The 25,814-nt window shown below is 41.3% G+C and overlaps 1 protein-coding gene across 5 annotated transcripts in view; it reads left to right on the top strand.

Moving 5' to 3' along the window:
* Window positions 1-25,814, top strand: part of LOC117576137 (homeobox protein homothorax) — a 146,544-nt gene that overhangs the window by 15,729 nt on the left and 105,001 nt on the right. For 3 of the 5 annotated variants that reach the window (XM_034260701.2, XM_034260699.2, XM_034260698.2), the window contains exons 1-2: window positions 13,916-15,715; window positions 23,930-24,207. In XM_034260701.2, coding sequence (XP_034116592.1) covers window positions 15,701-15,715; window positions 23,930-24,207 — 293 coding nt within the window. In that variant the 5' untranslated portion in view covers window positions 13,916-15,700. Of the gene's footprint in view, window positions 1-13,915; window positions 15,716-23,929; window positions 24,208-25,814 lie in introns of those variants that run through there. The other 2 variants (XM_052007774.1, XM_052007776.1) reach the window with 2 other exon arrangements.

Below are 25,814 nucleotides of genomic sequence, written 5' to 3'. Positions count from 1 at the left end.
CGAGTCTCAAAGAGGATCAGGCAGTCAGGCAGTCAGCAAGCTAGTTAGTCAATTTGCAGCCTGCGCCTGCTTTATACTGAATCCAATCTGGTTGCGGCTGCCACTGCGAATGGGTCGCGAATTTAATGCTTGCGCATTAAAATAAATTCTTAAAATAATCAAAATTAAAGCGTTGCCTCGTTGCGACTGCATTTTATGTTGGCCCATTCACGTTTTTCATGTTCGCATTGTTGTTGCAGGATCGCGGCAATTTAACACGTGATAGTTTATTTTGCTAATAGAAGCCAATCATAAAAGCCAACTTTTATATGCAATTTAAATGCCCTCTTCTCTTCTGTGGCAAGATATCAGTATTTTAGCATCAAATTAAAAGTTAGCCTCACTCCACATGAGGGTTTTATTATCGAGGTATCGTCGGATCGCGATCGTAAAAGTTTACACGGTTTGATGGGATTTATATGGGCAATCTTAACAGTAGTTTTATCTGAATACTTCGATTGTGAATAATACAACGTTGATTGCGTTTGCAAAAAACGAAATAAAAAAGAAAATGGGAGAGATTCTCTTTCCCTGCTCCTCTTGATTTAAGCAAGAGCACGAGTCAAGTACTTGTATTTTGAAGTGAACAGCACTTAAGATTCCGATTATCGCTTTGAACAAACGAAAATAGCTTGGAAAGTAAGGTAAAATTAGCTCTTATTTGATTGCATTTACCACCATTCTTAATTGATATATGGTATATGACACGATCTGGCGCCGAATGAAGCGTCTGTCACAAAATATTGAATGATGATTCATTTGCGAGTGTTTGAATCTTTTGACACATCGCTTTCATTATGAAATTGATGGGGTTTCTACTTATCTACGACTCGCTCTCTCTCCCTCTCACTCTCTCTCTTTCGAATAAGTGGGTTAAATAATTGTAATGGGTGTGATTAACCGCCACATACCTGCAAATAATGCGGTATCATTGTTGCTTTCCAATTTAACCGTCTTAAGAATAAGATGATGAAAGATCAATTGGCAAACATGGAACATGATGGAATTCAATTCTACTAACATATTTATGTATTTCAAATTTAAAATCCAATCTTATTCTAGTTATATAGACAATAGAAGCCATTTATGTTGACCTTTTCTTCGCTTGCTCCCATTGCTGCTCATCAATAACCATTAATCTGAATTTGATAAATAATTCTTCTAGGGGTTGCCTGCTGACCTCTCGCTGGCAGCTTATCAACTAGACTGACAATCACGTGGGTGACTTTAACACAGTCATGAAACTAACTATCTCAAACTGAATGCAGTAGGTTAGTTCGGGCTAAATGCTAGAAAGAGGCCCCTTGAGGTCTAGGGAAAGAGGGGTCTGGGGCAGTTAGGCAGTGGGGGTCTCCTATCATATGTCTCTGGGTAGCAGCACCTGAAAACTAAACGGAACATGAAAATATCAGTGATTGAGCGATCAGTTAAAACGTTTATGAAGTGAACGGGAATGATTGAGTGGATATTGTAGAGCGGCGCGCCCGATTGGACTCGACCCGACACGACTCGCCTCGCCTCGACTCTCCTCTTCTCTCCTCTAGCTGTTGCAGTTTTTGGGTTGGGTTGGGTATTTTGTCTATGCGTAGTACACTCACTTGTGGCCCCCAATGATAAACGTCAAGCGTCGAACGCCGAACGGCAAGTGTAACGACTGAAACGAGAAAATACAAACAGCGGCATTATGTGGCATTAGGTTGTGTCAAAAAAAGCATTTGCAGAATGTTGATTTCTGTTTACCTTGTGGCAAGCAATTGATATCAATTTGGTAACGATACACGCATGACATGTCCAACAGTGCGGCTCAAGGGGCTTAGGGACAGAAAGGCCCAAAGACGAACGCTTCAAGTTGCTCTGAATGATCGCCTCGTGATGTGGATGGGGGGAATTGATTGCGGGCGTACAGAGAGGGAAGGAAATACAGACAAACAGAGAGAGAGAGAGAGAGGGAGAGGGAGAGAGAGAGAGAGAGAGAGTTGCTCAAGGATCGCGACTGGGCCATCGAGTGGCGAGTTTATGTGGAAATGGTCGATAAGTTGGATGAGTTTATGACGGAGCACTTGTCAGTTTTGACAAGCTTGTTAATGGGCCACGTTTGCATCTACTCCTTTTGGGCCAACAAGTGCAAGACGAGCTGAGCTCAGCTAAAATGAGCTGAGCTGAGACGAGGCGTGAAATGCTCAATTAACACGAAATTTACGAGCCTCTCGATGCTAGTGCGATTGGGTCCTCAACCCATTACGGCAACCTGTTATTAGGAAAGGTCCTTGAAGTCTCGCCGAAAAAGAGTCGAAGCAGCGAGCAGTGAGCAGTGAGTTTACCTACAGCAGCAAGGCAGCGAGGCAGCAACATTATTTATGGCCATTTTCTCGCCTAGTTCAGCTCTGCGCTCTGGCCAAGTGTAAAAAGAATGCTCGTAAAAACTTTCTTTTGTTTCGACGTGCGCAACTTTACGACTTTTCCGATTCCTAGAGAGTGTTTTCCCGCTAAGTAAATACAAGTATTCCATTTGGGAAAATGCACAGAGATGGAGCAGAGAGACGAGGCGAGGCGAGGCAAGGCAAGGGCAAATCACAGTCGTAGACACGACGCGTCGGCAATGAAATATCAATAAAAGGAGCAACAATTTAATTTACACAAGCAACTTTGACAGCTTGTAAACGGGCCGAAAAAAGACAACTCAGCGTTGTCATAATGACAACACTTACTGGGCCATCAAACAGACGCATCGGGAATTTTTACGAGCCTCTTTCGTGTGTCACGGCCGGTGAAAGGGTCGACAGCTATGTATGGAGAGACAGCTAGATAGATAGATGGATGGAGTGTTGCCCGGGGTCGATGATGGTTGCTCTAGCTGTTCTCGGTTCCCAATTCTGTTCTGAGTTCTCGGGGGTCGAAGTTTTTGTGGTCGCCGTAGACAACAGCCGTGGATTGTCATAATTTTGTATTTATCGTGTAATTTGTAGCGCAATTTGTTGCTCGTAAAATGTTCAAGTGAAAATATCATGAAATGCCGGGTAATGTGCTCGTTCATAAATGTAATGCACACGATGGGCCATATAAAAATCGTAAAATATTCCAAAGAAAGTTGTGTAAACATCAGCAGATGACACACCGCAACGACCAATTTATAGACTACTTTATGAACTCACCAAAAACATTGCTTTGGGGGCAACTTTATAGTCGGTTAATCAGGCGACTTGAGAGTTCTTTAAATTGAGACAGAGATTGAGTTTTCCCTTTAGATGAATCTGTATTCGAATTTATGATTTCTTTGAGCTTTCAATGAATAAGATCATTGCATTCACCATATACATTTTGTACGATTTTCAATACAAGTCGTTTTTCTTAACTAACACATCAATAAATAGAAAAAGATTTTAATTTAGTTTGACAGAGAATGTTCTTAGATGCTCTCGCTTCTTTGCACATGAAATTGGAAATAATTCAATGCCAAACTGAACAATTCAATCTACAAATTGTGGTCCAATTGCTCGCATTATTTATTCACAATTTTCGTAATTTCTTTGGCCACTAAATCACCTGCAGCTGCATACATACATTGTATAGAATATATTGTAGCTCAAAGAGCAAGTCTGGGGTGGTGAGGAGAGGAGAGGTGATGCTGAGCAATGTCAATTTCGAAAAGTGCCTAAACCGAGAATATAAAACATCTAAAATTGCGGTGACTACGTGGCGTATGCGCAATCGAGTGCCCGTTTTGGGCATATCCATCATCATATCTGGCCATAATCGCCCACACACACACACACACACACACACACATACACGCACACAAAGAGCCATGGCAGAAGCATTCGAGAAGAGGCGCAGACACATGAAAGTATTTTGCAAATTTGCGCTCAATTAATTGCATATAATTCATTTGTTGTTTGGCAACGCACGCAGGCTTGACTCCCAGACTCCCAGCTCGCCGAGACCCTTGGCCAAGGACCTGCACCCAACATTGGGGTATTTTATGGCATTTTGATTTGATTTTTGTCAAGCGTCGACGCTGCCAACCACGACGGCGACGACGCAGCTGCCGTCGCTGCTGTTGCCATAGTCCAGCCAATGTCCCGTTTTTTCTTGCTGCTGTTGTTGTTGCCGTTGCCGTTGCTGTGCTGTTGGTTTTGTGCAGCGCCTCCCCTCTCTGCCGCTGGCCAACGTTTGATTTATTGCCGACCTTGTTATGTGCAGGCGCATTAGCGATATATCCATTTCACTTTCCATAATGGTGGCGGGACCCAAAGTGACAGACCCCGTCAGCTCGTCAAGCTTCAGCAGACAGAGCGAGACGACGATAGTGGCAATGGTTTACACTTTTTGCTCGCTGTAAGCTCGCTGTCTTGTAATTGGCAGGGGAAATGTGTGTGCGCTCTCTTTCGTTTACCCCTCTCGGTTTATGGCAACTGGAGAGTGGAGAGCGAGAGTGCAATGCGACGGAGGGGAAATGGCGATGCCATATTTATGGCTTGCGCAATTCGCTTCTCCTCAAGCGGCGGCGGACAATTAATCGCGATTTATGGATTTCGATAATTAGGAAATGCAGTTGAGAGTCATCTGCCGAAAAAGGAGACGTCACAATCTTTTTGCATTACTCTTAAATAAAACCCTTTTTCGATCTGCGTCATTCGCCCCGCTGTCGTCTTAAGTTCATATTTATTGACGTTTATTATGTGGCTCGAAATGAAAAGAAAGGAAAGTCAAAAGGAGAACAGAACCCGAATAATATTGTATTTATTTCTCGACTGCAATGACAATTAAATTTAATTTGACGTAAATGCCAGCATTCAAAATGTAATAATTCGCCGAAAAGTCGCTAAAAATCGCCAAGTCGCAAACAACTCAAAAAGCAGCAGCAACCACAACAACAACAAATTGTCAACCCGGACCAGACTTGCAACAACACCAACAACAACAACAAGTCTGAGAGCTTTTCCCTTTAGCTTCGCTTTGATCTCTGCTTTGTTTTCCATTTGTTGTTTTTATTTATTTTTAGCGAGCAACATTTTTGCATTTGCCAAATAAAATCAATTTATAAATTTCGATGCGAAGCCGCTTTTGTGATGCAAATTCGCAGCGCGAGCACAGCTCCAACAACAACAATAAATGTTACATTTTTGGGGGATTAGCAGCAAGTTAGTCAGAGAATCAGAGAATCAGAGAACTCGGAGAATTCAGAGATTCAGAGCTCTAGCCGGTTTGGCAGCATTTCCGCGCTTCGATCGCATGTGCGAAATGTAAGCTGTCACAATAAAGGTCAATCGGGTCACTGCTTTGGTTATCGTTGTTGTTATCGTTATCGCTCAGCTATATCGATAGCAATCTGTATGTGACATCACCAGAAGTCTTCCTCACCCCTCTCTCCCTCTCTTAAAAGTATTAAATTACCCTGAAATATATATTTTCTGACAAGCTACATTGATTTTCACTCAGCAAACGAAAATAGCAATAAAAGCAAAAGATTAAACATCAACAAATTCACAGCCATAAATTGTGCAGCAATGAGTTAACAAGATTTCAAAAATGAAGTGCACAACATTTAAATAATTTATGTTTGATCCATAATTTTCTCATTTTTTAAACTATATTAAAATCAAATATGTATTACAAATGTTTGGTGAACTTGTTTAATACGAAAATGAGGCGTGAGAAACATTAATCAAATTAATATTTACAATCAAATATAATAACACTTTAGAAATTCATGTTATTTGTGCACGCACGTCAAGTTTGCCCCTCCCACTTCCGCCCCCGAAAATCAAACAAAAAGAATAGTTATCGTAATTTTAAGACTAATACCATATAATAATAACTACAGTATTTATGATGAAAAGTGTAGAAGTTATTTAAGAAATACTTTTGAATGCAGTACTATATTACATATGTTCTAGTATGTTTGCGATATATTAATTTGGTATATTTTGAGAGTAATACTGCACTGGTTTGCTCTTATTCAAAATGGGTATCTCACAGTCGAGTTTACTTGTTTTACTTGTTATAACAGAAATTGGATGAAGCGATTAGATTAATCCTATTGTCTTTTATACTGGTTTATATTTCGAAAAGTGAGCCTTATATTATATATTTATGGAAAGTAGCTCTAATTGTCAGTCTTTTTTGAAGTATTAATCAGAATAGAACTTAGATCGACACAAGGCTTTTGTGGATTCTTCTGAGTGACCTTTAAAAAGAGAATTTGTATAAGTGGAGCCTGACCTTGAGCTGCAAATAGAATTTGTTGCACATTGATTATCATCTGTGTGTCGCTGTCGCTGTCGCTGTGTTGCTGTTGTTGTTGCTGTGGCTGTTGCAGCTTTTGTTTTCATTGTTTGGCTTATGGCTAAACAGATTGAATTTTTGGCAAGTTTTAACAAGCCAAAGGCCAGCGCCAGTCGAGAGTCCAGAGTCGGGAGTTGAGAGTGGAGAATTGCGAGTTTCCACAATTTGGTTGCCCCACTGCTGTTGTTGTTGTTGCTGTTGCTGCAGGCGGGCAGATAAAGGGCAGCCTCGCAGGACTGGACTGCGAAGTGGAGTGGAGAGGAGAGGAGTGGAGTGGAGTGGAGTTGACTCCTTATCGAAATGCCGACACACTCGAAACAACGTTTAATTAGAGTTTGTTGTTTATTTATTTATTTATTTGCGTCCCTCGCTTTGCGTGTGTGTGTGTGTGTGTGTGTGTGTTTTGGCCGTGTTCAGCTCCTGGTCTGCTGACCATTTGGTGACCAAGTCGCCGTCGCTGAACTGAACTCGAACTCGAAGTGAGCTGCAGTCTTCGACCATTAATAATTTCATTGAGTTGTTGTTGTTGTTGTTGTTGTTATTTTCGTTGTTTGTTCTGTATGTGCAGACCGCAGTTGTGTTGTTGTTGTTGTTGCTGCTGCTGGCGTCGGCTTCCGTTCTGGCTACCAGCAGACTCAGCACCCCTCCCCCTCACCACGCTAGTTGCCCCCAACTGGCACCCGGATGGAGTGTTTGTGTGTGTGTGTGTGTGAGCCGCCTGTCGATGTGGATATGAATGTGGTTGAGAGGAGGGGGGAGGAGACAGGGATGGGAAAGGAGGGCGATGGGGATGTTGATGTTGTTGTTGTATATTTTTGAACATTTCATAAGAAATCGTTTGTGGCATTATTTAATTTTGTTGTTGTTTGGCTTGGCTTTTCTCATTATTGTTGTTGCTCTTCCTCTTCCTCTCTTTGTTATTGTTATTGTTGTGCACATTTTATTTACTTTGTTGTCGCTCAACTGACGAACTATTCTCAACTCTCAATTCTCTCAATGAGAACTTGGCTGGGTTCCATTGCACAACATTCCTTCTTTATTCTTCCACCATCCTCCTTCCTTCTTCCTTCTTCCAACTCGGCCATGGCATGTCCTTTCTTCCTCTGCTTCTTCCCTGTGGCTCCTGCGGCTCCTTTTGGCTTCCAGCATTTCTTTGGCTGTGGCCAAGCGATAATAATATTTGTTATTTACTTTAACGGAAGGAAAAAACAAAAACGGAAATGCACATAAATTTCTTTTTCGTAGATTATTATTTACTCTCCCTCTCTCTCTCTTTCTTTCCCTATTTACCGATTCGTTGCCAAAGCTAAGGACAAGACCAAGGCAAACTTTCATGTTACCTTTCTTAGAGAATTTATTATATTTCAACCAATAAACTTCAAAATTAAAACTGCATATTTGCAATTCCAAGATATTTGTTTTGATATTCAAACTGTCTTAATTGCATCATTTCAATCCAAATATCCAAAATATAGATTCACCCATTCTAGTTGCAAGTTTTAAAAATAGTATAAAATATGTTTTAAATAAAAGTATTCATTTTATAAAATAATAAATATTAACATGCTGTGAAATACAAAAACAAATTAAAAGTATTGGTCGATAAAAATGAATTGTAGTGTTAAGAACTGTTTTAGTTTTGTTCAAAGAGTAACAAATATAAAATGCTTAGCATAGTTCGAAGAAGAAAATTTAATTTGAAATACAAAATATCAACATCAATTATAAATATTGAGGAATTCTCTAAAATAAAGTTATTTTGTCGAGTATTATTCCTTTCAAAACTAAGTGAGATTTATTTATAATTCTGTTTGATACTTAAGAGAAATCTGAATATCGCATTCAAATTGTTGTTCCCCGGTCTCTTGCCCCTAAACTTAATTTAGTCATGTTGTGTTTTACTTAGAGTCAGAAGAAGAACATCCTGGAGTATCATGCGTAAGTAGTTTTTCAATGGAAATTCCCTTGTGCGAGTGTGTGGAAGTGATTTTCACTTCATTCGCTGTCGAATATCCCAATACCTCCTCTCTTTCTCTGTCTCTGTCTCTGGCTCCTGCTCTAGCATTCCAGCATCGGCCCGTGACAGTTTCAAGTGGGTTTTCTGGGCAATCAATCAAAAACGAAAAACATTTTCTCTGTCCGTCTGACCGAAAACAAAGCAGAGAAAAATGTGCTGTGGAAGATCATTTAACCGAGAGTGGGAATGAGAATGAAAATGAGAAGAGGCTAGATGGTGGAGGGGCTTGACATCGACATCGACATCGACACATGTGGCCAGGCTGCTGAATTGTGGCATGCATCTTAATCCCGCCTCGAAGGCTGCAGACATTGCCAAATTAAAACTCAATTCTTTTTCCTCCTCTTTTGTATTTGCAGGTAAAGTATAATGACGAAATGACAATGCCATCTTAGTTTTAAACCCAGAACATGCAAGGTAAGTGATATTCTACAAATTCAAACTTGGCGCTTCAACTTAGCACAATTTTACCACATGAAATTGCCACGCAGTGGCTTAAAGAGTCCTCTCAAACAATTTTTGGGGGATTTGGGGCACAACTTTAATGACGCCAGCCGTCGGCAGCTGAACTTGGCGCCGACGGCGACGGCGGCGTCGACGTCGTGCTGTCAAAAGCAGACGTCCCAGTGACGAGACGACAAGTTGTCAGCCTGTTCTCAGGGATGGGATGGGATGGGGCGTGTGTATTGGGCGCCGTTTCAATGACCGGCATATTTATTTGAACATATTGATCGAATGCGGCCTAAAATTTGCAGTTTGTTGGGCCACAGAAAATACATAGAAGGCAGCTAGGAAATTAGCTGGAAATCCTTGGTCAAGTCACATTTGCATTTGTGAGTTGAATGACTTGGCCAACATACAGAAAAGGGTCTAAATCAGGTATAAAGGCAAACAGAGCCTTAAGAGAGTCTTAAGCCATTTATGGTTGCACGTTGAAAGCGTTGAAAGTCACAGAATTTCGCTGTAGTCTCACCTGAAGGTAACGTATGAGATCTACCATAAGCAGGAGGCGTACAGGTAAATATGCAGGTAAATGCAGGTAAAATGTGTAGCGAATATTCGAATATGTACATAGAGTAATCAATGTTAAATACGATGTGAGAAATGTGACAGTGAAACGTGCGTTAAATATATGCTAAAATGTTGTTTGTTCCATTTGTGTTGCGATGACTGCGAAACGAATCCAATGCCTCTCAAACTGTACGCGCCTCGTAAACAGCTGTTCGCGATGCCGATGCCGATGCCGACGCCGTTGACGTTGCTATAAAAAATAAAGCGAGTGCGCGTTTATCATGCTTGCCCATTCGCGCAAATGCGGCGAATTTATCATCACATCGTGCGTTGCTCGTTTTTCGTTTATTGCTTGCTCTCTTGCTCGTGTGCGCGCAACGAAAACAAAAACAAACCATTAAAATTGCAGCGAAATGGCCGTTTGAGCGTGAAATACGAGCGAAAACAGTGCGGCGAAGAGCGGCGTGTGCTCAGAGAGCGAGAGAGAGTGAGAGAGAGAAATAGAGCGTGTGTGTGTGTGTGCTTGTGTGTGAGAGAGTGTGCACTTGTCTGTCAAGATTATGGCGACTTTTCAGGAACGCCGAAGACCAAGTTGGGGGTTTGCCGTCGTCGTCGTCGTCGTCGTAGTCGACGCTGTCGCCGTCTCTGTTGTTATTGCTGCTGATGTTGTTGTTGCCTTCTCGGTCGCCGACGGCAACTCCTATATTTCTTCATGTGCCATGTTCATTTTCTTTTCGTTTTTATTTGGCGCGGCAGCGACAGCGGCTTTTGCATTGCACTCGACAGCGCTCAGTTCTACTTGAGCTTAAGCTTGAGTGAGTCTCGTCACACACACACACACACACACACACGCGCGCAGCTTCAATTCACACACACTCTCACACACAGACAGAGAGACAAAAGCAGCCACATTCGCATCAACTTGATATCGTGTCGTCGTCTTCATCTTTGCTGTCGCTCGCTCGTCGTTTTCATTTGATAAATTGCGTTTATAAGAAAGAGATGAATTGTCATGCACAGCAGCAGCAGCAGAAGCAGAGAAGCAGAGAAGCAGCAGCGCCAGCTGTCGTGGGGGATGTCTACTTGTGTGTGAGTGTGAGCGAGCAACGGTTGGCGCTCATTTGGGGCTGCCGCTGCCGCCGCTTTAAATCATATTGGCTGTGCCTCGGTCTGTTTCTCAGTGTGCCACTGTCTGTGTCTGTGTGTGTGTATTGCTGTGTACGTACGTGTGTGTGTGTGTGTGTGAGCTTTCTCATCGCCACATTTTTCGCTCGCACACAGTGTTTTCTTCGCCTCGCCCCTCCCCCCTCCAGCAGAGTGTCGCCTCCACTCTCAGCGCTCGTCTGGGATTGGAAGTTTCCAAATGCAATTTTGCTGCCTTGAGCTTTTCGTCTTATTATCAAGCTGCCGTTTCATTTTTTCTCCTTTTTTCACTTTGTTTTTTGTTTCGTTCTTTCGCCTTGGTGGGTGGAGACCTTAACTCACTTTGCCTTTGCTCCTGATGCTCTTTGCTTGGGGTCTTGGCTGATTTAAATTTCATGGTCTCCTCTATTTGCCCAAGTTGTAATGTGAAATTAAATTAAATTCCCTTTGCATGCTTCTCGTTCTTAAAAATGCAATATTCCGATTCTACCAATCGGAGAACATTTCAAAATACATTTTTGGAAAGATAAATTTCTGAATTTATTATTTCTAATTTGTAGTCGATAACTGAGAATAAAATATTTCTTTTTATTATTATTGAATTTCAAATTATCTGCATTTGTCTCTTTAATGTCCATTCCCGTTTAAATTCACTAAATAAAAATAATTGTATATCGTCTGCTATAGATTAGTTAGTTAGTCTCAAACTATTCACTTGTTGTATAAAAATAGGATTTATTTTTGTTATTTATTCTCTTATCGGATCGAAACTATTTAAATCGTTTTAAATCCTTGGGATGCTGCTCACAGTGCAACATCCTTGAACTTGGGTAATAAATTAAACGCATCGCATTTTCATCGGCTTTCGCGTTCAACTGAATTTGGCAACCGTGGCCCGTTAGTTGCTCTGTTGCCCCCTCGACCCTCTGGCGACCTCATGCGATGGACAATTAACGAGCTCAAATAAATTAGCAATTTATTACTTTAATTGAATTTGCAGATGAATTCAATTGTTGTTGTTTTGCTTTCACTCCCATTTGGCACATCAATTTGCAGTTGCAAGATTTAAATTTAAACGCCTTCGCGTTGCAAACAGCAGCAACAATACCAACAACAACAGCAGCAGCAGCCTCAACAGCAACATGAGCAACAGTTTTGCTGGGAAATCGAAACAAACAAGCAAAACACAAAAAAAAAAAAAATGCCAAACCGCAAATCAATCAACGTCTCATAAATTTGTCATGTCGGCGACAGTTAGACGATAGCAGCAAGGAGAAAGAAAGAGACGGAGGCAAAGAAAAGAAGACAAGTGCCTCTCGAAAATAAGAATAACAACAATATTAAGGAGAAAGGAATATGAACAAATTATGATCAGCTGTTTTTGAAATGGAAACCAGACTAAGTGCAGCATCATCATCACTGTTATTATTGTAACTGTTTGTTCTGGTTGTTAGCGAGCACAATTGGCAACATCTCAGCCAGGAGCAGGACTTCGACAAAGTCCAAAACCAGTAGCGGGTGCCAGTTTGAGCTTAGGTTCTTTCTAGTCCCAGTTCCCGTTCCGAAATCCATCCAAACAAACAACAGGATAATTTTTCATTTCTCATCTCTTTGCAATTTTTTGGTTGCTTTACTAAAAGCGGCGCAAAAACGGCGGCAACATTAAAACGAGCGCAGTAGCAGCAGCAGCAACTGTTGTTGCCGTTGGCTCGCCAAAAATGAAAATGGCGCCGCTCGCCGGTAAAAGCACGAAAATAAAAAAAGGCGAAAGGGGCAAGAGAAACAAAAGGACGCACAGCCCAAAAATGCGTTGTTGAAAAATTGCCACGGAATATGTGTTAACTGCTTTTTAAACTGCCACGAGGACGACGACACGACGACGACGTCGCCAACAGCAGCAGCAGCAGAATCAGCAACAGCAGCAGCCACAGAAGCGGCAGCAACAAAAACAGATATGAAAGGATATGCATTTTGGGCAGTTGAATTTATCGGCGCGCGATTTATTGTTGCACACAAAGTTCACGGTGCGAACAGCTGTTCTCCTGTTATTGTTATTGTTGTTGTTGCTGTTGCTGTTGTTGGTATTTTTGCAGGATCATTGCCTAAGTGGCTGGATCGCAATGACGTCCAACGACGACAAAGCGAAGAAAAGAACAACGAAGACGAAGACAGTGATGGGGACGAAGATGAAGATGAAGAGGGCGATGGCAACGTCGTCGTCGCTGCAGCTTTTGAAGGCGTTGCTTATTTGAATGCGTTTGTATGCGTGAGCTTCTCTTGGCATGCGTGTGTATGTGTGTGAGTATGGCGAAAGAGCGCAAAAAAAGTTGAGCGAAAGTTGAGCGCGCTTGCAAAGTGACGGACAAGCAGGAAAGTCAAAGCAAGGCGAAGTGAGGCGAACGTCTAGAATGGGTAAAGACTAGAAAACACCTGAAAGCACTCACACACATACAGACAGTGTATTCACTCAGCCCCAACCCCTAGCTGCAAACCCACCCAATGCCGAATGCCCAATGCCCAATGCCTGCGCACACAGGTGGGGCGGCCAAAGAAGACTGAATGGCAAACTGATGCAAACTGCCACTCACTCAAGCGAAAATAACAAATGGGATTGGTTTTTGCTGATTTTCAACGCACGCACAGCGACGTCAACGTCGACGTCGACTGCTGCTGCTGTCGCTGAGGCAGAGAGAGGCGATGCGACGGCAGCAGCAGCACAGCGGCCAAAACCTATAAGCCATCTCCTTTTTGGCCAAAGCCAAATAAATTTCAAACGAACGAACGAACGTTGAGCGAACGCCAACGACGATGACGACGACAACGACGACGACGTCGTTGCGCAAAAAGAGTCGAAAAACAAATAGCAAAAACAAAAACAAAAACAGAAACAAAAGCAAAAAGGCAACACAACTGAGTTGCGCTGAGCGCAGCAGAGTAGCACAGCAATGTAGATTGTGACAAGTGTGTGTATGACAGAAAAGGCGTACTAACAAATCAGTCATCATCCTTTGCGCTCTGCCTTGCCTTTGGGCCCCATTTTGTTGTAGCTCGCTCAGAAGAGCGCGCCTGCGCTCTCACAGGCCAATTCGCCGCGTTTACACGAACAGAACTAAACACAGTACACACACATGCACGAACGCGTACCCACCACAAACACGAACACACACATACATGCGGAGAAACACACTCGCATTCACATTCACACTCACACAAACGCACGCACCACAATTCGCCGGAGCCAAATCTGTATGTATAGCTATCGCAGTCGCACTGCTGCGAAATTTATGAGCCTCCGCTTTGTACAACCTTTTTTAATGGCACAATTGTTGCGTCGCCGCCGTCGTTGTGCACGAGTGTGTGTGTGTATGAGTGAGTGAGTGAGTGTACGATCGGGCAGACAGTGGCGTGCAAGCGTGCATGAGCATGATTGACAGTGTGTATTTGCCTTCGAACCGCGTACGACGTGCTTGTGCTTGTGCTGTCTGTGTTGTGTGCGAAGCGAGAAGCGAAGCCGAAAACGCCGAAGCCGTCGCCATCGCAGAGCCGTTGAGAAAAATTATTATTATTATTATTGCTATTACTATTATTATTGCTATTACATAGCGCTATTATTGTTATTGCCGCACAACAACTACAGCTATCACAATTCTCTGCGGGCAGTAAGCGCAACAAACTAGGACGTCGCCAACAACAAATAAATATTTCCAAAAACAAAAAAATAAGAAACAACTCGTCGCGATCTTTGGCAACGTTAGCTGCAAAGAAACCAAACCAAAACGGACAAACAAATCACAAATTATAAAAACGCGCGCGCGTCTCGATACGCGACATTCGATCGGTCGTTACGTCGTTACGTTACATTACGCGGTACGAAGCATACGTTAACGGTAATTTGTGAATTCGTGGAGCCGCCGCCGTCGCGTTGCCGTCGCTAAAACAAATCTTTTCATTGAAACATTTTCTCATTGCTTTGCACGTTTCACGTTGCACCAACAACAGCAACAGAAACAGAAACAACAACAACATCAAACTCAAACTCAACGTGCAGCAAAAACGTTAGTTTAAAGTTGATCATTCGCTGCAGTCTTCAGATTGACAACAAGTTTTTGTTTTTGTAGTATATTATAGTATGTAGAAGCAGCTGTGATAAATAGTGCGCATATTATACGAAGATTATACGAAGCAAGAAGTATACGAAAAGCAAACAAGCGAATATAAAGAAAGTTAAAAAGTCCTCGAGCTGTGGAAGAAGAAGAAGAAGACGAAGTCTAAAGCAAAGACGAAGAAGCAGCTGCTGCAAAAGGCTCGAGCAATGGATTTATGACAACGAAAACGACAACGAGATCAACATCAACAACAACTGCAAACTATGTTGTCTGGCCCACACAAGCAGCAGCAACAAAAACAACAACAACAACAACAACAACTCTATAACAACAACTGTATACTAAGAAGAGCAGCAACGGCAACTCTAACAAAAACAAATTGTATACGATTTTTATAAACTACAAAACAAAACAAAAAGGAAGAAAATAACATCAAGTTATATGTAAATATTATATAAACATTAATTTATATATCTAAATCTATATATATATATGAATATATATATATGTATACAAAAATACAACAAATACAAAAAGATCTCCCGCTAATAACAACAACTAAAACGCGCGCGTAAAAACAACACCAACAACAACAACAAAGTATACCAGCAACAACAACAGTAACAAAAACAAAATAAATACATAAATCTAAGCAAAAAATAACAACAAATTTAATGCGAAGATTTTAACAAATGTGCCTGTGTTAAAACCGAAAGCAAGAAAGAAGAAGCGAATTGGTAGTGCAAGAGCATTCAAAAGTACTTCGTCTATACAAAATAAAAAATAGAGAGAAAAATATTACAAATAAAAATACCCGTATTCTAATAATATTTTTGTGAGTGTCAAGCAAAAAAAAAAACAAAAAAACAAATACAGCAACCGACAAACTAAATCGTCAAGCGTAGCAGGAGGCCCCAACAGATTGACAACAAATCTAGAGATCCACAGATCTTGAGAGATCAACACAAGACAACACAACGACGACTAGGACGAGGACGCAAGGGACGCGGGCCCCTCGTTTTGTGTTGCGCCGCCAACTGTCGTCTGTACACCACTAAAAGTGGCACAAATCGGGTTAGACGTCGCTCCCAGAGCATTAATGGCTCAGCCTAGGGTAAGTAATAAAATAATACCAATAAAACCCCATCCCCAACCCCCTGTCCAAAACTCTACACTCAGCGTCAGCTTTAGCTTAGGTTTTCAGTTCGAATTAAATTTCCTCAAAGATACCGTAAAGCGGCGGCATTTTTTGGCGACGGTTTTTTGTGTGGTGCCCAAAAATGAATTGGGTAAATTGTGTTCAATATGTTTGTGCTTTGATATCTTTTGAGAGATTTTAATGAAATACAATTCTATATTGTTTTGTGTTCTCTAATGTGAGATTTGAAAAGTGATTCCAAGTGAATGCCGTCGGCAATTGTGTGTCGCTACTTAATCCTTCTGAAGTGAAACAAACATTATATAAATTAATATAATATCGTACAGTCGCTGAGATAGTTCTTTTGTTAAATGTGATTATTCGTTTTTAATTCACACGAATAAAATGCTAAATGCTGCAATTGAGCAACTCTGTCTCTCGTTCAGTCTCAGTCTCAGTCTCGGTCGCAGTCGCATACCAAGATAATTTCAAAGATTACGATTATGAATTGATTAGCACAGATGTGTGAAGCGAACTTGATTTTTCCATGGATCGTTAAACGAGAGCAAGTCCGTAGAGCTCCAATAGCGTCGTCGCCTTGTATAAGTAATGCTATGTGTATGTAGTTAATTAGCAACCATTTGAGTTGAGTTTCGACCGACTCACAAAATGTACACGTTCATATGTATGTTACACATCACATACGGCATACATCGGCAACGAATTTAAGTAGGTTCATCTATTGGTAGGCCCCGTCTCTCCAGGGAGAGAACAGTTAAAAGCGCGATAAAGAAAAATAATACAAACTGCCCGCGGGAATTTTGTGGTGATTTTAATATGTTACCGTTCCGTTTCGTTCCTTTCCATTCCGTTCTCCACTCTACACTCTATACTCTACACTCTACACTCTACACGACAAGTCACAACGATGTATGATAGTTGTTGCTGGTATATAAATTTACGCTTGTGGTTTAATACGCAAAATTCTCGTGTTCTCTGTCTGTATCACAGTGGAGATTCTCCATCCTGCGCTCGCATTTGCCTTGAAGTGTGAGTCTCAGATTCCAATTTGTCTATGAAAGGCCCATTCGGATGCGCGGATACGGGCCCAGGTTCATTGTGTGTGTGTCTGTGATTGTTTGATGCGATGCATATAATTTTATTGCACATTGGCGAGGCCATGCAAAGAGAGCAGTATAGTAAAATGAAGAGTCAGAAGGCAGGCTGGCATTCATTGAGCATTTCAGCAGCAGCAACAGCAGCAGCAACACGCTGTGGTTTTATTATTTACAATTACAATTACACATTCTCTGTTTTATTTCATTTCATTTTATTCAACTATAATTTTCACTTTTGTCCAAGAACAACAAACGGTCGAGGCGACAAGCCATTTAAATATACAAAATACAAATATAATTTGATTATTTTATGCCTCGCAGTTAATGAAAAACGATGCAAAAATGATCGCAAAAAGCGAGCAACATCAACAGCAACAGCAATTGCAATTTGTGCAGCTGCTGTGCACACACACACACACACACACACACAAGCGACGCTGCAATTCAACATTCAACACAAAAATTGTTTTGGTGTTATTTTAATTTAAAGGTTAACCGCAGCGTAATTTGTGGCATAAAATATAATTCGTCTAGTGTGCGGCGTTGTTGCTGCTGCTCGAGAGAGCGACGAAAAAATAAATAAATAAAAATAAAAACGCAAAATGCGAGAAAAACAAAATGAAATGAAAATGCACACACACTCTCGCAAAATAAAAATAAAACTCGAACTGAAAATCAAATAAAAGTGCATTGCAGAATTGGCATTCGCCACTCCGCCCCTCCGTCTTTCCGCCTTTCCGGCCCTCCGTCCCTCCGTCCGTCCGTTCGACATTTTACCATTTGTTTGGGGCTTTGGGACTCGAAATGTGCGGCCGTTTTTCGATTTGACTTTAAATTGTTTCGCCGCCTTTGTGGGTTTTTATAGTGCAGTTCTATAGTAAATACATAGACTCGGTCTTTGTGGTCTGCCTTACTGATCCGTTGACTTTTCGAATTGTAAATTGCGAATTGCGAATTGTGAATTGTAAATTGCAAATTGCAATCTGCGAGCTGCAGATACTGTGTGAACTGTGAGCACAATTACTATACTGTATTTTGCATCTTCTCTAATTAATTTCAACATTAATTTTCGACCGTGTATACATATGTAGATTTATCGCGATAGCACTGTTATCACTACCATGAATCATAGTTAATGGCCAACAAAAGATTCCATGACTCACTCAGGCTGTAGTTCAACTTTAGCTTTGACCCCCTCTCTCTTTTCTTCTTGAATTCGGTTGTACGACAAACAACTTTTGAGGAATTTATAAAGAAATTATACAACTCATAAACTTATGCGTACACTGTTCTCCTCAGTCTTGTTATATCGGTATCGGTATCGGTAGAGGTATCCACTCTCCATAGCATACTCTCCACTCTCCACTTTTACTCCTTTTCTACTCGACGCTAGGGTTGTGTTTATGTTTTTCGTGTGCTAAAGAGCTTCATGTTTAATGATCAAATTGCGTGCCTCGTTTGGTGCCTGGTGCGTTTTTTAGTTGCTGTTGTTGTTGTTGTTGGTGTTGTTGGTGTTGTTGTTGTTGGTGTTTGGCAAGAGGCCTTTTGGCATTGCCATTGCCGTTTGCCAGTGGATGTGTTTTCATTAGTTTCATTTCTTTTTACATTTGCGCGCTCTCAAATCGTCTTTAAATTTTGTTGTTTAAAAATTATTTCGCACAATGTAATTTCCCCCGACATTAGTGCTAAGCGAGCGTTAATTTTCGGCAAGTTAAGTGAATTCCATTACATCTCTTTGGCGCTTTTTGACTTACGCCAAGCACAAACAAAGAGTTTATCCCAAGTACATAAAAAAAAGCGAGCAACGAAGAAAGACGGAGAGATAAAGAGAGAAAGAGAAGCAAATCTTCCTGATACAAGCTGAAAATGTTGCTGCCGCCTTCTTCCATGGGGGCCAAAACAACGAAAAGACGAGGAAAATCATTTAGACAAGTTGCACGCCGCTCATTAAATTAAATGAGCCATCAGCACGCAATTTATTTTAGTATTTTTGAGTAACTTTTGCCATGCCAGACGCAGACGCAAACGCAGACGCAGCTAGTCAGCTACTCAGCTCAGCTCCGCTTGATTCTTGTAGCCGCTTCTTCTTCTACCGCTTCTTACAATTTCTAGCTAGTTGTTATTGTTGTTGTTGTTGGGCCAGCCAATTTAATTAAATAGACGCCGCGTGCTGTTGAAAATTTGATAGAAAATGTGCGATAATATTAAAAGTTGTTCTTTAAATATATATTTAGAAATTAATACAATGTATAGATACAGATACGGATGCAGATACACACTATAAAAATATACTTACATATGTATGTATGTATGTATGTATGTTCAAATATTCATATGCTCTCATATACATACAACATAACGAATACAACATTGTATAGCAAAGTGCCTTGAAAACGTGTCTAAAAGCGCCAGCAGATAGTTAATGATATTCGTATATTCAGATTGTAGCTACAGATAGTTCATTTCATATGTATTTATACATAAATTAGTTAAGAGCCAAATGACTAATCTAATTTGTATAATTTAGCCAGCATTTTTTCGACTTTGCCTTTTGCTTTATTAGTTTTGTTATTTGAGCATCAATAAAATTAAGACAGAGAAATATAATGCAGTATTAATTTTTCGAATCGCTGATCGCAGATCTCAGATCTTAGACATAAGTTACACTTCGACGGAAACTTCAATTCCAATTTCATGGATTTTAATTAGCTATTGATAATAAGTTTCTGGCAGGTGGTAAATAATTTAATTTCTCTATAGAGACTGTTTGCTATTTTTTGCTTGTTTTATTTTTATTATATAAATCGTCATACTGACGTCATTTCATGTCATTTTGTGTTATAGTAAATGCTAAAGAGGCAAAACTTTTTAGTTTTTATTTTATTCTTTTCGATTTTTTCGTTTTGTTCTGCTTTAAACATTTGAGTTGTTGGTTTTTCATTTGATTAATTCAAAGTTTAGAAATAAATGAGCGTGTGCGAAGAATTTAAAAAGAACTTCACAGGGTACGGAATACCAAATTGTATTATTATTATTATAACTATTACTTTTACTATTACTATTACTGTTACTATTAGTAGCGGCAGAGTAATAATAATACCAATAAAAGCGAGCGTGTTTGAATCGACTTGGGCTGCAACTGTAAATTAAAACAACACCAAGGCACGCAACAAAAATTAATTGTCTAACACCAAATAAACTATACGAAACATCGGCTTCGACCCCAAAGCTAAAAGAGAGATTGATAGACGGGGGAGAGAAGAAATAAAAATGGGCGTGTGTTCGGCTTAATGAAATACTCCGTCAACGGATCTAGGCTACGGGTATGAAAATATTTGGAGTGGACTGCAGGCTCGGGATTGCGACAAACTCACTTCTGTGGCGACTCATTGACACACCTACAATAGCAATTCAAATTCCAATCCCAATCCCAATCCTTATCCCAATCCCAATTCGCACTCCAATTCCATTGGCATATCTCAGGGTCATAGTTTTTTTTTTTTTTCTGCGGCTCGTCTGTTAATTAAGCAAGCAAAACACAACGAAAGGCAATAATAAATAAAAAGAAATTCAGATACGACATGATAAACAATTAATTTTGATTAGGAGGCCAGTGTAGTCGCAATTAAGAATGTGAAAGAATATGGAAAGCAAAAGTGTTGCCCGAATAAGAAATCAATAACACATTGGGCGCAACTCTATGCATAACATTGGCGTTGTTGGTGTTGTTGTTGTTTTTGTTTTTGTTGTATGTGGAGCAGACACATGTGTGGAGAGTTTTAGGGCTCGCTAAAATGGCGGCCATTGTCACCCACACACACTAACACTAACACAAACACCGACTCACATACGGTCACACTCATAATTCTTGCAGTCTGGCGCTGGTCAGTTTTAGGCGCCGTTAGATAAACTCCCCACCGACAACACAACAACAACAACAACAATTGCCTATTCTTCTATCTCCACTACATTGCACTGGTTTCTCTCTCGCTCTTGCTCTCGGTCTGTCACCGTTTTAGCGTATGGTTGTCTCTGTCCTGTGCGCCGTTTTGTTGCGTTGCATTTTGCTACAGTTTTCGTTTCAAGTTCACGCCAAAAATGTTTGTGCAAATGTTTTTCGGCCAGTTCAGTTCAGTTCAGTTTCAGTTTTTGTTTGCCGCCCACATTTTCGGTGGGCAAAAGAGGTGGAGCAGGCTTTACCCGTTACCAGTTAGCTTGACATATGTGGCTGGAGAATAACAACAATGGCAGCCATATCATCTGGTTGCTGCCGAGTTAAAGTGCTGCCCAGACTTTTAGTAGCATTTAAAGCACAATTGTGTTGAGTGAGTTGTCGTTGTCGTTCTCGTTGAAGTTGAAGTTGTCGTTGTCGCTAGCTCGATGACTTAATGTTTCGTAAGCACGACATAAACACACACACACATACAGACATATATATACATATATACAGATTCATAACAAGGACAAGGCCTGAAACTCTCGAGCCCTTCTAGGTGGATGTCCTGGAGTCCTGTTGGCCATGTGCTCGCTGCGCCTGTCACTGACAGCTAGTAATATCCCCTCACTCTCCCTGTGTGTATATGTATGTATGTGTGTGTGGCCCACTCGTATGTACATAAATTTTTGAAGGATTTCGGCGTTGAACTTGTCAAAATCAGACGACAAGCAACACAACAGCAACAGAGCCATGTTTGCTGTTGTTGTTGCTGTTGTGTTGTATTCGAGTCTACATTCACGTCCAGTGATTGTTGGCTGTGGGTTATTGATTCACAAAAGTGATGTTGGGGGGAGATGGGGGGAAGCATAACAGAGCATGCAGCAATCGAATCGACATCGCGTCGCTTCAACAAGGTCATTGGCTCGGTCTCGTGCCCGTGCCCGGGCTCAGTCTTGGGTTCGGTCTTGGGTTCGGGCACAGTCTCAGTCTCAGTGTCGGGCTCCACAGCCCGCAGATGATCATCAATCAAATGGGAAAGCCTTAGGTCTTCAGTCTCAGGTCTTAAGTGTGTTTGCCTGTTCGATTTTTGGCGCGTTCAGTTACAAAGAAAGAAAAAAATAACAAAGCTAAAAACCAAAAACCAAGTAACAAAAGTCCGTTCATTTGGGGACTGGGACAGGCGCTCGCTCAATTCCCACATTACTTATGTACAAGTACAAATTGTGGTAATTTTCAGAGATCGCTTTGTTGCTTTGCTTCAGTTTTATTTTGTTTTGTTTTGTTCGCTTTGCTTTGGTTTGGTTTGGTTTGGCTTGGTTTGCTGCTCCACAATTTCCTCATTTCTAAAAGCAAGCGCTGGGCTGCTCGGCTTCGGCTTCAGCTTCAGCTTCGTCTGTGCCACCAACACTAAAATTAGCATAACAACTTTATAGTTTAACTGCTCGACTGTGTGTTGGCCAGGTCCCGGCTTGGCTTGGCTTGGCTTGCTCTTGGTCCGGTCTGACTGTATCTATAAGTTTGTATCTTTGCTTGCATGCACACTGCGCACAGCACATTGCATATAGACGCCAACGCCAAGAATGAGTGACAAAAATAAAAGCCAAAAAGAACTCAACCCGAAGCTCGAAAGTCGATTTGCTTGCTCTGGGGGTCTCTCAATAGCTGCTGCACAGTAACTAATCTGCTGTGTGTATCTTTGGGATTGCAGCAAACCCAAATGGCAAAAGGTCTTGAAGCGTTTTGCAGGTGGCAGTCAGCCATACAACAACAACCTGCTAACCTGTCAACAACAGCAGCTGCTCTCAGCACTCATATTCAGTGCAGAAAGAGGGCAAACAACGTCAGCCATTGATAGACCCATTTCATCATACAATCGCTCGCCTGCAGATTCTCTGGGTTCTGCAAGTCAAGAGCCCAAAACACTTGCCGTGTATAATACAAACTTCAGCTTCACCATCAGCTTCAAATTCAGCTTCAGCTACAACTTCAATCTCAATGGCAATCCCCAGTCGGCGAGCGTCACTCAGTCAATTGCTCATTTAGTGTCAAAGATTTTTCCAGGCTGATAACGAAATCCGAGGGAAAACTTCAGTTGAGTGTTCGGCAGCAAAAAGTGCCATCATTTCTTGACGCTGCACAAAAATCTTGTCAACTGATGGTGCTGCTTTACTTTGTTTTGCTTTGCTTCAGGTTCAGGTTGCCAGCCAGATCCTCGGCTCCAAAATTATGCAGTGTGAAGCGTTGACGACGCCACTTGAGTATAAAAATGATAAAAATCTTACACAAAAACACCAAGCACAACAACAACAACGCCAACAACAGCAACAACGCCAACGACAACACCAATAACAGCAGCAAGAATCACAAAAGGCAGTAATCACATCGCGTTGAACTTTAAAAAATATTTGTGTGTACTGCTTGGCGTTGTTGTTGTTGTTGCTTGTAGTTGTTGCCGTTGTTGCTGCCGTTGCTGTTGCCGTTGTCGTTGTCGTTGTCGTTGCATACAAAAAACCAGTTTGCAATTGCGAGAGAGACGCAGCTAGCAAAAGAGATACGCTGCTATTCATTCTCACACAGTCACACACACACACACATACACACATTGAAACAGATTAACTGATAACATTAAAAATTACTTTTTTCTGCGCTTCTTTTAACTGTATTGCTGCTGCTGCTGATTTTGGCGCTTAATTAATATGCAAAAAACGTTAAAAGAAAAGAAGCAACCGCGACAACAACAATAGCAACAGCCTCAGCAGCAGCAAAAGCAGCGGCAATAATAAACTAAAAATACTTATATCTGTATATAAAATATATAGATATGTTTGTGTGTCTGTATATATCTATAGTCGTGTATAATGCCGCAGCCAAAGTAATCACAAGGTCAAACACAATGCGCACCGTATTATTTCTTTCTTTCAGTATTTTTTTTTTTTTTTTTTTTTGTGGGTCTTCAATTTTGTTGACGTGCTTGGAAATAATATATGTAAATAAGTATGTACTGTATGTTGTGCTATATACACAGGTACAATTCGTAGCTGACGCTGAGCGTAATTAAAATTTCTCAAATATGAATTGCCATTTTTGTATGTTGAATCTAATTTACTCTCTCCCTCTCTCTCTCTTTCTCTCCAGTATGACGACGGCCTGCATGGCTACGGCATGGACTCTGGCGCCGCAGCAGCGGCGATGTACGATCCACATGTCGGCCATCGGCCGCCGGGACTGCAAGGCCTCCCCTCGCACCATTCACCGCACATGACGCATCCAGCGGCAGCGGCCACAGTTGGGATGCACGGCTACCATTCCGGGGCTGGAGCGCATGGTACACCTAGTCATGTATCACCGGTTGCTAATCACCTCATGGGCGCAATACCCGAGGTACACAAACGTGATAAGGATGCGATTTATGAGTAAGTTTCTACTAACTATGGTAACTTCAAGTTATAACTGCAGAGACCCGATTGATGAAGAAGTCCGATTGACGTCAAAATTTGTGAAATCAACTGTGAATGAACCAGTTCAAGTTGTTGTTCTTGATATTGATGTTGTTATATTGGCATTTTGTGATAACGCGTAGATCGTAAACTCGCGCGGTCATTCATAATGTGGAATAGAATCTAGAATATAGAATCTAGAATCTACATTGTAGATTCAAGTGGATCGAGCAAAACAAGCGATTAACACCAATATATATCACGTGTGTTTCCCAAACTGATCATCGCTTTTATAGCTAATCAGTGATCGAGCCAATTGCTTGATTGAGAAGATCGCTCAACAAGCAGCCGCTATAATGAAATCTAATAATCACTTCATGGCTTATAAAATATTTCGACACTATATTGAACTCAATCCTTAATTTTGATCTTCTAAATTTAATTTAATTCGCTTGGCTTTTATCTGCCTAATCCCCTAAGATCACCATTGCAATTTGGGTTTGATCAGCCCCCACTCGCATATTGAATACCAATTTGTTGTGATCGATCCCTGGGCAGAACCTGAGGCCACCTGTTGACGCCTGTTCGCACCTTTCAAGCATCCGAGAAACAAAGATATTTCAGGCGAGGGAGTATCATAAATTAAATGCACACGCGACTCAATGCCTGGCGATTCTTGGGCGCAGCAAGAAAAAAGGCTAACCAGTCAAAAAATGAACAGCTAATAAAGTGAGGGCCATGTTTTTCCCTTTCCACTTGGGTTTTAGTTTTTTTCGTGTTCTTGGCATAAATGGGCGTGACCTTCTTTGTTTTGAGCAAAGTACAAAATTATGGGTTTCCTTTTTGGCAACAAAATTTCTTTTTCAATTTTGTGTGCGTTGCCTCACGATTATCGGGGGGTGTTGCGCGTGTTTAGTGACGGACTGATGGACTGTCAGACAGAAGGATACGGATACGGGACTTGAACGTGCTTAGGCATTAGGGAGTCAGTCCATGTCAAATGAGCAGTCTTCCTGTTGCTTGGTGTTAATTTGCCAAAATGTGGTTTCGGCTTTTTGTTTTTTTAAATTGATCGACCTGTTGATCGTGATCGTGTCATTCGTTGTTCGGTCATCTGCAGTTGCGTGTCCTGGGCAATGGACTTGAGCGACTGCCAATTTTCATTTGCTGCAACTGACGCTGATGACGATGACGATGACGAGGACGATGACGAGGACGCGGACGCTCCCTTAGGGACAGCTGCTTGAATCTTGTTTGTCTTTGGCTTTTTTGCGCATTTTAATAAGCAAATATTTGTTTTTTGCTTTGTTGTTTACTGCCATTTTATGAATGAGTTACGTTGAGTTTGAGCTGCCGTCAATCAGCTGTTGTTTGTTGGTTTTGACGACTTGTTTGATGAGTGATCGTCAGTCTTGTGTTCGTCATCGTCGTTGTCTTCCTTATCATCGTGTGTGAGTCTTAGTCTCAGTCCCAGTCTCAAGTGTATGAGTACACAAAAGTATGGCGCATGACTTCATTAGCACACTTTTGGATTTGGACTCGATTGCTGCGTTACTGCGATGCCACCTGCAACTTGGTTTCGT

This window comes from Drosophila albomicans, chromosome 2R, assembly GCF_009650485.2.
Source record: "Drosophila albomicans strain 15112-1751.03 chromosome 2R, ASM965048v2, whole genome shotgun sequence".
Lineage (NCBI taxonomy): Eukaryota > Metazoa > Arthropoda > Insecta > Diptera > Drosophilidae > Drosophila > Drosophila albomicans.
The sequence above is the reverse complement of the archived record's forward strand: the minus strand, read 5'-3'. Positions and strand labels throughout refer to the sequence as shown.